Genomic DNA, 14,567 nt, shown 5'->3' with positions numbered 1-14,567 from the left:
GACAACATTTAATTGGGGGTGGCTTAAACACAGATTCAGTCTAATACTATCATGGCGGGAAGCATGGCAGTGTCCAGCCAGGCGTGGCGCTGGAGGAGCTGAGAGTTCTACATCTTGTTCTGAAGACAAACAGGAGAGACTGTCACTAGGAGGAAGGACTGAAAGCCCACCCCCACAGTGACACACTCCCTCTAACAAGGCCATGCCCCCTAATAGAGCCACTCCCTGGGTCAAGCATATTCAAACCACTACAATACCCAAGAAGAGCTCATGGTCCAATGGGAAGCTTTATGGAACAGTCAAGTATGGAAAAGTAGGAAATGATGTTCCTATAGAAAAGGAGACTCCCATTGTTCTTCCGGTCTTCCTGAGAGATGCAACCTTTCAGCCCAAGTAATGGGGCTCGAGAGGTAGCTCAGTGGTTAAGGCCATGGGCTAGTCTCCCAGCAGACACTGGTGCAATTCTCAGTATCCTCATGGCAGCTCACAAGCATCTGTGACTCCAGTTTCAGGTGATCTGGTGCCCTCTTCTGGCCTCCTCCAGTACTGCATGCATATGGCATAGACACACACACACACACACACACACACACACACGCCAACACCCATATATACAGAATAAAAATAAGCAATTCTAAGAGAGAAAGGAAGGGGAGGGAGAAAGAGAGAGAAACACTATCTTATTTATATAGGCCACCACTCCAGGATAAAGTAAATGTTTTTCTTTCTTCCTTCCTTCCTTTCTTTCTTTCTTTCTTTCTTTCTTTCTTTCTTTCTAAGATTTGTTTATTTTATGTATGTGAGTTCAGTGTCATTCTCCTCAGACACACCAGAGGAATTTATTGGATCCTATTACAGATGGTCGTGAGCTACCACATGGTTGCTGGGAATTGAACTCAGGACCCCTGCAAGAACAGCTAGTGTTCTTGATCGCTGAACCATCTCATCTCTCCAGCACAAATAATATGTTTTAAAAGAATAAATACATTTAAACTGCTGAATGGGATCTATGAAGAGAAAACTGAAGTTAAACTAGGGACTGTCTTGCTCCAACAACATCAGCCACATTCCCAGGAAGTTTTAGACTTCAGGAAAGAAAGCTAATAAATTCAGAGAAAAATTATCACATTTATTAAAAGTCAGACTTACCTCTGATCTACTTAAGTGACAAATACCAACTTACATTGCAGTTTAAAATTTTTTAATTATTTTTTTATTTCCTGTGTAGGAGTGTTTTGCCTGCATATATGTCTATGCACCACTTGCGTGCCTGGAGCCCATAGAGGCCAGAAGAGGATGTCAGATCCCCTGTAACAGCAGTTACAGATGTTAAGTCACCAAGAGGTGCTGGGAATGGAACCTAGGTCCGCTGAAAGTGTGGCCAGTTAATTCCCTTAAACACAGAGCCATCTCTCCAACTCTACACTGCATTTTTAAAGTCTTAGTCAGAGGTAAGTATTTAACTAAGGCTATTATTTATTCATACAAATCTTGCCTGGAATGTTACAAAATGGATCTTCATGATACCATATCAATATCTCCTAAGAGATATTAACAAGGGTAAGGTGCCCATAGCTGATGGGCAGGCCACTGAGGGTTAACCTGGACAGAGGATAGGACAGAATGCCCCCCACCAAAGCCCCTCACTCCTCAGCAGCTCCAGCTAACACTGAATATTACAGAAGGCTGAAAAATGTAGACACCACTAATATGATGCTCAGGACATATGTAACCTCTCTGCCATTTAAACTGTGCCCCAAAGTAAATGAGTCTCGGGCGTTCAAATGTCTTGAAACAGAAGGCTCTTCAAGGGTATTTCTTATCATCCGAAGTATCTAAACCCTGGCAACTTTCTCAAATATTCTGGATTGATCCCAACGTGGGAAATTATTCAGGTCACATCTCTTTATTGTCTATTTCTGTTTGCCTGTCAGAAAGGCATTCCAATTCCTTTTCTTTTCTTTTTTTTAAGATTTACATATTTTATTTGTATGAGTATTTTTCCCAAATGTATAACTGTGCATTATGTGGGCCCAGTGCCAGGGCCAGTAGTGGGAACATCCCCTCCTCTAAATACTAAGGACAATTAGGAGCTTGCTACTAGTTCTAAACAGAAATACAACCTAGCAGGAAAACATCAGTAATGTGGGCCAACAACCATTCTAAAAGAAGTTAAAAGCATACATACATTTACACTTAATCCATTTAATTCAATTTACTTTAACTGGAGATGTATGCATGTATGTATGTATGTATGTATGTATGTTTGTATGTATGTATGTATGTATGTATCTATCTAACTATCATCTAACTATCTATCTACAAACATCAGTATCCATGCTGGAGCTCAAATCTAGGGTCTCAGGAATGCCAGACAAGCATGGTACTGCTGAGCAACACTGCCAGCCCTGGAGCCGGCCAAGTAATATACTTGCATACACCTTTCAGAGTAGGAACAAATCAACACAAAAGAAGTAATCTTGTTAGTTACCTGTGTGCATGTGTTTGGTGTGAAGATGAGAATATGAAAAACGCATGGGGAATATTTGTAGATTCCTAGCTTAGGCCCCTCAAAGAGGCTCATCCTAAAGAGAAGGTCCTCTGCAGCAAGAAAAGAAAAAATGTGTGTGTGTGTGCAAGTGTGTGTGCAAGTGTGTGTGCATGCATGACGGAGGGAGAGAGGGAGGGAGGGAGGGAGGGAGGGAGGGAGAGAGAGAGAGAGAGAGAGAGAGAGAGAGAGAGAGAGAGAGAGAGAGAGATTGTATATACTTAAGCACACAGAGAGGAGAGCAGGGTGTGCCAGAGGCTAAGAACTGGCAGAAAGTATTAAGCAATAAAAATTTAAATAGCTATAAAACACCAAGTTCCCAGCATTGCCCTTGATCCTTTGGTCCTTTTGGCAGATATGAAAACAATGCAGGGGCTGGAGAGACCACAAGGCTGCTCTTCCAGAGCTCCAGGCTTGGATTCCCAGCACGCACAGGGCAGTCCACAATCTTCCTGAGCCCCAGGGCATTCGCCAGCTTCTGCCCTCCACAGGAACCAGGCATAGAAGTAATGCACAGACATTTATGTAGGCAAAGCACTCATACAATTTTTTTAAACAAGCAAAACACTGTGATCAGCCTTGGGGAATGGGTGAACGGCATCTACTGACCTCCTGGTTTCAACCAACAAATCACTTTCTATGTTTTTTCCAAGTTTACAAGTGTGGATACTATATATCCCACAGGGTTGTGGGGAGGAACAAAGAAACAATCATTTGGCCTCTTTTGTCCAAGGTAGTCTCAGAGGACAGCATCCCTGCGTCACCATTAACTTTCACTCTCAAAAGTGTCCCAGTTTGGATGAATAATTATGTGACTGCCCTATATATAAGTCACTGAGCATGGCATTCAACACAAAACGGTTGTGTCTGTTACTCTAGGGCTGCTCAGGCATGGCCTGCCTAGATTTTAATGATGTGTGCCTTACATTCAAAACAAATAACAATAACTTGGTACAAACTAAAGGGCCTCCGCACCAGTGAGAGCATGACTGCTACAAAGTATCATTGAGGGGAAGGATTTTATGGTAAACTCGAGGGAGAGCAAGGCCTCTGTAAGTGCCCAGAGCAAGGAGAGAAAGTAGGAGATTGATTGTGGCCAGCAGTATGGAGAAAGCACAGGCAAAGGAAACCAATAAAGAGGAGCAAGTTGGGGGGTGTGGGAGTGTGGGGGAAGGGGGCAAGAGATCACACAGCTATAAGGAAGTGAGAAGCTGGGGGGAGATTAGCCTATGGGCTGGAAAGAATTAGGGTGGGGCATGGTAAGAAGAGCTGGGAAGAGCCAGGATGCCAGCATGGACTCTGTAGCAGGTACATGTGTATCTGAGAGAGCCTGGAGGCCAGCATGCACTTGGGTACACTAGCAAGCATGACAAGTAGCCATTTGTCCCAAGTTTCTTTTGGACCTGACAACTACCACCTCCACTCCGTCTCAACAACAAAGCCAGCAATGGATCCCTTGGTGCTGGAGAACAGGGATGCTGGCATAGGGTACTGTTCTCATTAGGCTTATTAACCGCTTCAGCAGAAGTGACCCTGTGGTCACTTCCGAGGGTATGCCACTGCCAAATAGTGATGAGCTACAGTGACGTGCAGCCTCTCCCCTGCCCAATAAAGCCAACAGTCCTTGATCCTCCACCGAAAGGATCAAATGTTGGTATGTAGCTTAGTGGTAGAACATATGTTCCACTTGTATGAGTCCCTGAGTTCTAACACACACACACATACACACACACACACCACAGACACCCCCAAAATGTGTCTGTACTTGAACTGTACCTATTGATAGGTTCAGGCAACTCTATTAATATTAATTTTCCACATCTTTACTCTGATTCTATAAAAGGTCTTTCTCTTGGAGCCTTTGAGGCTCACCTGCCGTATATTTACACACCAACACTAAGTACAGTTCATTGTACTACCCATGATTTCTTTGGCTCAGCAACTAATGTCATCAAGCCAGCATTTCTGTGCTGAATAGATTTTCTCTCTCCCCTGTCCCCTGCCCCTGCCTCTGTCAGTGAAAGGGTCTTACACAGATGGGGGTAACCTTGAACTCCCTATCTATCTGCCTCTACCTCTGAAGTGCTGGGATTACAATCGTGAGCCACCAAGCTCAGTGGATATCGTCCTTATCCACAGAATTAACTCACTACACCTGGGAATCCTGACTCCGGTTCTGCTGACGCACACAAGTTTCCTTAGAACACCCTTAGCCATGGTGGGGCACACACCAATCTCTACGCAAAGAGGTTATTTAGTTCTTCCAGAGCTGTTCATCGTGTGGGGAGTTCTAAGGCCCTGAAAGATTGAGTGAACATAAAGATGTCCTCAGTGGGCAGCAAAGGCTGGCTAGGTTCCAGGGGAAGGGTGCACATCGCCCTGGAAGGAGCCAGGTGATTCTGAATATGCGCTATGCAGCTCATTGGGCCAGTGTTCCCTGGGCGTCATACGGTGGTTAGCAGCACAAGGAAGCCATTTAGGCTTTTCAGACGACTAAGTTGAACCCCACACACTCACTCTCTGTCTGTGTAAACTCTCCTCCCCTGTGAGGGAGCTTGAAGCTAGCCATTCCAAACTTCATCTGGAGTGATGCTAAAGGCCAAAGCAACTTCCTGCCACAGAGACACTCCCAAGCCAACTCCACAGAGCTCCACATTTAAGGAAGGGGGGAGGGGTTGATAGTGGTTGAGATAAAAAGGGAGGGTTAAGAGGGGGGGTTAAGTTTGAAAGTAAATCCGAATTGCCATCTCTCCTTAGACTTTTCTTGCCCAGGGGTGAAGTAAGTGTTGACCATTCATAAAATAATCCACTGAGGATGCCAAGGCGCAGGGAAGAAGGCAATCTAGGCCACATTTTAAGTTTAGGTTCAGAAGGCAAAGGAGTGCCAGAACACATCTGTATTATTTTAGCATTTATCAGACATTCTCGCAGTGTGTTAGATGTTGTCCCAAGTGCTGTGCCTGAACACCCCATGCCTACGAGGCACCCGTTACTTCTGCTTGCTTTTCACGGACGAGGAAATAGAGTCATTGGTTAATCGACGGCCACCCAAGCACAGGCCCCAGAAGACTGGCGGCAAGCCCCTCTGGCTCTGTGACTCGTAGTGAGGGACTGCCAGATTATGGGGTGGAGATGGGAACAGTCAGGGATGTGGGAACAAGTCCCTGAACTGCCGAAGACAGAGAGGGAAAGAAGAGAGAAGACGGGAGTGCAGGGGGTAGGGTGGAGGGGGGGGGGCACGGAAGATATTGCCCTGAGAAAGATTAGGAGATGATATTAAGAAGACCAAAGAATATTCTCAGTAGGGCTGAGAAGACCGTGGCTGTGGCCACAGACACCAAGGACAGCAAATGGTCAGCCCAGGAAGGTCTGGATACAGTGGAAGGAACACCGGGACAGTTGTCCAAGAAAGTTAGGGAAAAAGCTACACGGTGAGTCTGTATAAGAGGAAGTGACATTTCCAGACAGCAGGCTACTGCAAGTCCTTGCTTCATTCAAACCGAACGAAGGGCAGCCTGACAGGATGGGTGTGGTGTGTGTGGTGCCACAGGGGGGAAAAAAAAGTGTCTGAAGCCACCAAGTAGAAACCAATTCATCTCACCAGGCAGAGACCAGTTTGCTTAATTAGCTTGTTAATTCTTCTGATGAGACAAAGATGTATATATATAGTGACATTTTGCCCCACAACGTGCCCTTTCTCTATCAAATGGAAACATTAACCCATGAAAGTTTATGACGTCATCTTTCCCTTTACTACTGCCCAGCAGAAGTAGTCAGCTGTAGCTGCAGAGTTTGTTTCATTGCTTTTTAATTGCCGCACTTGTGTAAATAAGCACCACCACATAATTAGGGGGCTGGTTCTCCATTCAGGTATGTGGGCGGGCACCCTCGGCTTTCCAACCTGGCAAGCTGGGCATGCGCAAGCACGCAGTGAGCTGCTTGCCCCGCGGTACATCCTTTCAGCCAAGGTTAGACTCATAGGCGAAGCCCCGAGGCTCCTGTTTTCCACTCTGTGTTTTGTACAGGCAAATTCCTCTCTCTGTTCGCTACTGGAAAGGTGTAAAACTTCAGAGATGAGAACTGTGCCAACCAGGCTGGGCGCAGGTAAGAGTTACAACAAGCTCCAAAGGGGATAGGCAGCTAGTGCGAGACTCCCTTTCCTCTTTTAAGAAAGGGGTATAAACCATCCAGACCTGCCCCACCCTCAAGAACACTTGGATAATTACCACCTTCAGTCTCTCGAAATAAAGGAATTAGGACACCTGCTCGGGGCTCTGTCGTAATTGTCTCTTCCACATACCCCACAGCCTGGCATGTAGCAGGGTACTCAGTAAATCTTTCCTGAATGAACTGGGAGGATTTGAAATTATGTCACAGATACTCTCAAAGTTGAGATGGACAATAATTTTGAGTCATTTCTTGGTGTGGGGATGCTGGGAGAAAGTAAGGAGTTTAAAGAAGGTGAAGCGGTTACCTGTCCTTGGAAGACAGACAAGAAGAGAAGATTTTAGAGAAATCCCTCTAGGTATTGTACAACATAAAGCATAATTTCCCATCCTGAGTGAGGCACGGCAAAACCGGATAGAAAGAAGCAGGCTGTGGACTCGTCAAACAAGCTTAAAATCCACATCCTGATGTCACACTTGTAAGCGGGGGATTTTGTTGTTTGGTTGTTTGTTTTTCCATTGAGATAAACTGCTCTCTGGAGTGTCCAGTCTGTCAAATTATTTTCATTAATCAGAGGGTCACCAGACAAAGGAAGATTCGTATGTGAGTCTGTGAGTATGGAGTATCCGGAAAATGAACCCAAGTTAAAAGATTTATGGCTTCAACAAAGCAGCAGCACTACTCCCAAATGGCCTCCCGCTTGTACAGAAACACTCCAGACAAGCCCCCTAGTGCACAGTGGGGCTCCCTGAGCTGGGGAAAATGGCTTCTGTGGAGATCATCCACAGATGCAACCCCCAAATATCTTTGGACAGGCGCTTCAGCTTTCTCAAAACAATCTAGCCCAAGTTCTCTTGCCTAGGTTTGTTTACATAAAAAGGATTTTTAGCTACAGGTCATTCGTGGAGGATACGTTCGGTACCCCTCAGGGTTCCAGGTAGGTTAATTAGTATATACCCAATAAAATATAGAAAATAATTTTTAGAAACAAAATTTTAATGCAAAACAGTCGAGAGCGTCTAAAAGATCTGTCAGTCATTTGGCACAAAATCAGCACAAAAGCAGATGCATCAATAAGACTCTGTTTTTAAAGTGTGCAGAAAAATGCAAGGTATCCCTGAACATCTGAAAGGCCTCATTCTGATTTCTAACCCAGACCCAGGATGGCTTAGAGGTTGCCTTTTTGAAATAGTGAATTGCTAACAATTTTTATATAGGTCCGAAATGCAACTTCAGAACCATGATATTTTTATAGCCTAAGGAACCATCTGGGTCAGACCCATACTTGTTTACATTTCAGAAGCACGCTTGTACTAGAGCAACTAAGACCTCTAGAAGCTGGAACAGATAAACAGCCTTCTGAACACCATGCACAGGTACCAGGGATAGACCAAATGGATCTGCAGACCAGTTTGTGCCTAACAAAGATGAGTCTTAGGTTTTGGACTTCCAAGTCGTTTTCCCTCTTCAGACAATTACAATAATTGTCAATAATACAATAATTGTTAATAAGACAATTACAAAGTACTCTCTACCCTGCCACACCCCTTCGGCTAAGCTGCACTTCACAAAATATTTAGATGAAGCCTGAACACAGCAAACAAACACCAGGCAGGCAATGCAGCCTGGCATGCCGAACCTGCCCTCCCCAGAGTCAGAAGGGCCGCATCTCTGGAAATTCTAAGGAAAAAAAAATCTATTAATTTTATTGCAGCCTTCAAAGTTGAGCAGGGATAGTTCAGACACTGACGTTTTTGATTTTCACAGCAGATGGAGAGAGAGAGAGAGAGAGAGAGAAACTTCCTCAGCTCACAAACATATGTGTCCAGTTGAGATATGATTGCTCCAACCTTAGCAGCATCCAGAAAACAAAACCAAAAAAAAAATTATATATATATATATTTTCTATCACTCACCGTTACTCCAGGATTTCAGTAAATATTTGATACTGATTTCAAAGAAGCCGGAATCCTGCTGGCTGGCCATGTCTGCCTCATACAAAGAAGCCCCTAGGACTAGAAGCTGCAGTTGGAGGAGCAGGTACCGGGCGTGGAGATGTGCCTGTCACAGGTTAGTGATGTAAGCGAGGGTCAGAAGCAAACGGCCACGCTCCTCATTTAAAGGACACCGGGAGAGGGATGCTCAACCTCTTCTCCTCTTCCTCCTCCTCCGGGGCCAGGGCTGGCTTCTTATTTGCTGGGTGCTGATCTCCCTTGCAAGCCTTCAGAGGCAGAGGCCTCAGCCGCTTTCATTTCAGAGCTGACATAAGCAGCAATGCCTGCCTACTGCCTGCGGCCGCCCACATGCTCAGCCACAGCCAGGTATGGTGGCAGAGTCCCCACCCGCACTGTGAGCTGCTGCTGCACCCGGGTGGACAGATGTCTGGGCCTCCTGGCTGCCCACCCTGCAGCCCCCCGCTGAGGGATGGACTGAAGCCCCGCCCCCAGCCCCTTCCTTTCTCAACCTGAGCTCCCACCCAGCTTCCACCTCCCAGCTCGCTAGGGGAGGGACTAGGAATTTGCCAGCTGCCTGAGGCTCCTCGGTGCAGAAAGGTTGGCAGGCGGCAGCCCGGGGTGTGCTCGGGCTGCGATTTCCCCTTGTGTCTGTCCCTGAAAACACTCAACTGCGGCACTCTGCGGTAAGCCAGCTGCACCCTTGCATTTGGAAGCAGCGGCGTTTGGGGAGGGGTGTGTGAGTGTGTGTGTGTGTGTGTGTGTGTGTATGTGTGTGTGTGTGTGTGTGTATGGGGGGGGGGGGGGGGATTCTGTCATCGCTGCAACCGAGAAGCCAGACGCCTGCCTGCCTGGCCTTTCCTTCCTTCTCTGGGATGTGCAGACGGGGATCCGCATTTTGTGCAATACAGGCTTTTTGAGGGGCACCCTAGCCTCAAAGCCTGAAGGGAAGGAACACATGCTTAGTCGGCTTGCCTAGCGAACGCCCGGATTCCACCATGGACCGGTTTCTTCATGTTGTCATTTCTAAGACTCACACAGACCAACACACCTTATTTCATAAGCACGAAGGAGCTAGGATGCAAAGGCATTAGGCGCCTGCCTTCTCCTTAATTCTTGGTATCATGTGTCCTGATTTCAGTCGGCTTTGTTTCTCACAACTAATAGGCTTAGTGGAGGGATTAAATAAGAGAATTGTATTTTGACAACGATGGAACCTCTGTCAGGTGAGGTTTGACCAGCCATTTCGAAAGCCACTGGGCCCTCTTTTCCTCAGCATATCTATGACTGGAAGTTTCCAATAGAATGAATTATAATGTAGTAATTATTTAACGCCGCCGCCCCCCTCCCCCCCGCCCGGGCACACAAACGTACAAATTCCGTCCTCCAGCCAACACACAAACAAGACTTCCTAGTTCCTCTCCTAATTCATTCGAGAAACGAAAGGACAGTATACTTTTTTTTTTTCTAGCAAAGAACTTTAAAAACCAATTAAATGCCACTTCTAGAAATGTCCTGGTTTACCTGTGAATGTGGATATGGATACAGTACAGGATACACTCCTATACTCAATGCTTCAGCTTCCTGAAATCCTTCATCAGACTGAGGTCTCCCTAATTCACATGCATACTTCAGTGATGAGTTCATTTTTTTTTTAATCAGCTGTACCGAGAATGTACGAGATCTATGTAAAAGATGATTGGAAGGCTTTCCTTCAAAAATATCCATTAATAACTGGGTTGGCACTCCCCCATCTTACACAGCACTGAAAGAACAAGCCACAGGGGTACTGAGAAAAATGCTACATTGGCTCTCCCAGGGCCCCAGTCTCACCTGGCACCAGCTAGCTTCACTTGCATTGAAGCCTAAGGGAAATTATTAACTTTGCTAAACCTTGGACCCTCATTTATACAGTAGGCATACTCAATGCACCCATTTATACAGTGGGCATAATCAAGGCAACATTTCCTTGCACACAGCACTCTCATATTCCATTACTTAGTGAACCAATAGTAATAGTAAGTAGTGGGGGAGAGCAGGTTGTGATAAGCAAACAAGCTACTCTATATCGCCACTATAAATATTTATGGTTCGTTTGTTTTTGAGACAGGGTCTCTCTTTGTCTCCCTGGCTGTCCTGGAAATGACTATGTAGACCGCCTGACTCTACCACCTAAGTGCTGAGGTTACAGGTGTGCACCACCACACCCAGCCTTAAATACATAAACTTTTTACATCTTAATTTGGGACTTGAGAAAGGGCTCAGCTGTTCTTGAGGAGGACCCATATACAGTACCCAGCATCCCCAAACATCAGTAATTCTGGTTCCGGGGGTTGCAGCGCCTTCTTCTGGCCTCCACAGGTACTGCATGCACAGATACACATGCGGGCAAAACACTCGTATACATAAAGTAGAAATGAATAAATCCTTTAGAAAACTCCCAACACAGGTTTTAAAATTTTTCGGTGGTGCTCTGAGCCTACTTCCTGGTCACTCCATGCATTTCAAAGGAAACGATGATAAAGACTTAAAGCTAGTTAGGAGAAAAAAAAATGGCATTTAGTTTTTCCTGTGAAGAGTGAATTGGCTGTTCTGTATCAGGCTCCACACTTTTATTTTAGTAAGTGGACATACATCCTAAATAAACAGAAGAGGCCTTCTGCTCTGCTCAAAGTCTGGCCCATCAAAGGGAACGAAACCTGCTGCAAGCTGGGACAAGACCAGCTTCTTTTGTCCAGTTTTCTTGGGGAGGGGCTCATTTAAAAAAAAATACAAAAACAAACCTGAAGGCACCTAAACTACTTTGAAGTAGAACAATAAAATCAGAATCTGTCCCTGGCTTGCTCCCTGACTTCCACTGTCATTTAAGACAACCTATAGCTATCTCAGTTCTCACGTCCCTAAAAGTCCTGAGCCGTCTCTGGAGACAGCGAACAGGCACTGGGGGCTGAACGAAAGATAAGAGGGGGAATGATGGAGAGCAGCCAGAAATGAATGGTTTCAAAGAGTAGGGTGTGTGTGTGTGTGTGTGTGTGTGTGTGACAGAAACAGAGAGACAGAGAGACAGACAGACATAAAAAAGAGTCAGAGGAGAGAGAGACAGAGGCAGAGACAGAGGAGAGAAAGATGGAGAAAGAGAGACAGAAAGAAAGGCAGAGACAGAGGCACAGGAGAAACAGAGGAGAGAGAGAAAGATGGAGATAGACAAAGACAGAGGAGGGAGAGAGAGGAGAAGAGAGAGAAAGAGAGATAGAGACAGAAAGTAGCCTGAGACAGGGGCTAGCAACTGACGAGAGCATCTATGTTTATAGAATATAAATTCCTTGCTAAAATACACATTTTAAAATCATATTTAATCCTCACTTCAAACCTGCAAGCTGGGGAGGGACTAAGAGTAGATGAGAAAAATTGAGGTTTAAAGAAATATAAGGTGAAAGTCACCTAGCTAATAAAATGTATGTCTAGCTCATTTAGTCACTCATTGTTGATAAATCGTCACCATCATCTCTACCACCACCACCACCATCATCATCATCACCATCACTTTTAATTGTAAACCAGATTGAGGGTCGACTTCCTCAGAGAATGTTCAGGGAAGAGACACCCAGAATCCCTGATAGCGGACAGCCTATTCACCACCCACTTCCCTGGCTTTTTCCTGGTTGAAGAATTGTTCCCCGGAGCTTTGCAGTACCCTGAGGAGCCTAGAGAGAGATGCCATTATTCCTCACAGTAATCTGATCCACTGTACAGGTCGTGTCTCTCCAGGGACCCCTGACCCACAGTGGAGGTCGGATGGCTGTTGAGAAAATTCCAGCCAGGTGCTGTTCTCCATGTGAAGGGTGGAAGGGCTCTTCCTACCCTGCTGTGGGATGGAGCCAGCTGAGGACTCAGTCCAGGGGCAGCACATGTATTTTATAACCAAGACACAGGTCTGGACAGGTGGGTGTGCTGGATGGCACGGAAAGAACAAATTTTCCAAGAAGGGGGTGATCAACATGACCCCAGAATCCCCACTTATGAGGTGACAGTGCAGGATGAGGCTGGTAAAGGGTGCTCAGACTGAGTCTCAGAATTGATGCCACCCTCCCCAATCCCCCGTCACAACTGTCTGCTTCTCTCATCTCCCCCCTCCTGTTCATGCCTACTGAGGGTTATCTGCTCAGTATCAGAAGCACAATTGGGGGCCACCAAGATGGCTCTGTTGGAAAAGGTGACTGCCACCAAGCCCAGTGAGTTTGATCCCTGGGACCCACGTGGTGGAAGAGAGAACCAAGTCCCACAAGCTGTCTTCTGACTTTCATATATGTGCCATAGCATACATTTGCACATGGACACACACACAGACAGACAGACAGACAGACAGACAAATAAATGTGACAAAAGCGCAGCGCGTTTACATTTTAATTCATAATTTATTTATGTTTTCCTAGCATTTTTTTGAACAATTTCTTGAGGCTAAAATGGTGGTCTTCAGAAGTAAACTAGGACACCAAAGCTAGGCCGTCTGGATGCTTGCCTACCTCCGAAGCTGTTACTCAGTGGTTTCCAAGCTTGAGATGACAGGGCTGGAGTGGAGTATGCCCCCTTTCCCTGTGGACGGGTGTAGGTGAGGACCACGAGCTGTCACCATCACTGAGTGTACACTCACATAACAAACATTAGGCAGAAGAATCCAGAAAGATAAAACCACAAAGGCTACATCAGCAAACCTGAAGCCACCGCGAGCATGCTATAGTTCCATGATGACACATGATCTAAGAGCTGTTTGGAGGGGCCAGTATCGTGGCTTGCCACTAACCCCTGTAACTTGGGATGCAACCCCAGAACCCACAGGGCCAGAGGAAAGAACCAACTTGTATAGGTTGACGCCTAACCACCAAATGTGCTATATAGTGTGTACATGTCCACAGACCAACAAATAAATGCATTAAAAAACAACAACAACAACAACAACAACAAAAACGGGGGCTGGAGAGATGGTTCAGTGGTTAAGAGCACTGACTACTCTTCCAGAGGTCCTGAGTTCAATTCCCAGCAACCACATGGTGGCTCACAACCATCTGTAATGCGATCTGACGCCCTCTTCTGGTGTGTCTGAAGACAGCTACAGTGTACTCATATAAATAAATAAATAAACAAAACAAAATAAACAAACACTGGCTTTGTTCTGAGGAAAATTAAGCACCTCCTAGACTGAGTTAAAACATTAGTGACGACGATTTCAGGTTTCATTTTGCAGAGCTGGGGAATCAAACTCAGGGCCTCAGAAGTACCAGGCACGAGGTTCCCCAACTGAGACATATGCCCAGGTCATCACTCTTCTTCACAGAGTGGGATGAAATAGAAATCTCACCAAGAGAAACCCTAAGAGTCAAGTGTTACAATAAACAATACAATTTTCTCTGACTGGGAGGACCCCTGCGAAATCATCCACCAGAACCAGGAACCTGTTCCTTAAGTCTCCACCCCTCAGACACAGAACCGCTGGGAACCCCCACCCCTCAGGCACAGAGGAACCCCCACCCCTCAGACACAGAACCGCTGGGAACCCCCACCCCTCAGGCACAGAGGAACCCCCACCCCTCAGGCACAGAGCCGCTCAGAATCCCCACCCCTCAGGCACAGAACCGCTGAGAACCCCCACCCCTCAGGCACAGAACAGCTGGGAACCTCCGCCCCTCAGACACAGAACCGCTGGGAACCCCCACCCCTCAGCCACAGAACCGCTGGGAACCCCCGCCCCTCAGACACAGAACAGCTGGGAACCTCCGCCCCTCAGACACAGAAGTGCTCAGAACCCGATTTGTGAGTGTGGAAAACACTGACCTCATTCCGCTCCACAGCGAATAATTTTCTCCCCCCAGTGGATTGAAATACATTTAACTTTTTTGAATGCA

At 46.2% G+C, this 14,567-nt stretch overlaps 1 protein-coding gene across 10 annotated transcripts in view; it reads right to left on the bottom strand.

The window, feature by feature from the left end:
- Fry (FRY microtubule binding protein) overlaps positions 1 to 14,567 on the bottom strand; it is a 379,136-nt gene that overhangs the window by 228,784 nt on the left and 135,785 nt on the right. Inside the window, exon 1 of one of the 10 annotated variants that reach the window (XM_006504930.4) lies at positions 8,632 to 9,385. The exons of 8 other annotated variants lie outside the window; for them this stretch is intronic. In XM_006504930.4, coding sequence (XP_006504993.1) covers positions 8,632 to 8,701 — 70 coding nt within the window. In that variant the 5' untranslated portion in view covers positions 8,702 to 9,385. Of the gene's footprint in view, positions 1 to 8,631; positions 9,386 to 14,567 lie in introns of those variants that run through there. One more of the 10 variants, NM_172887.2, reaches the window with a different exon arrangement.

This window comes from Mus musculus, chromosome 5, assembly GCF_000001635.26.
Source record: "Mus musculus strain C57BL/6J chromosome 5, GRCm38.p6 C57BL/6J".
In the NCBI taxonomy this organism is placed as follows: domain Eukaryota; kingdom Metazoa; phylum Chordata; class Mammalia; order Rodentia; family Muridae; genus Mus; species Mus musculus.
The sequence above is the reverse complement of the archived record's forward strand: the minus strand, read 5'-3'. Positions and strand labels throughout refer to the sequence as shown.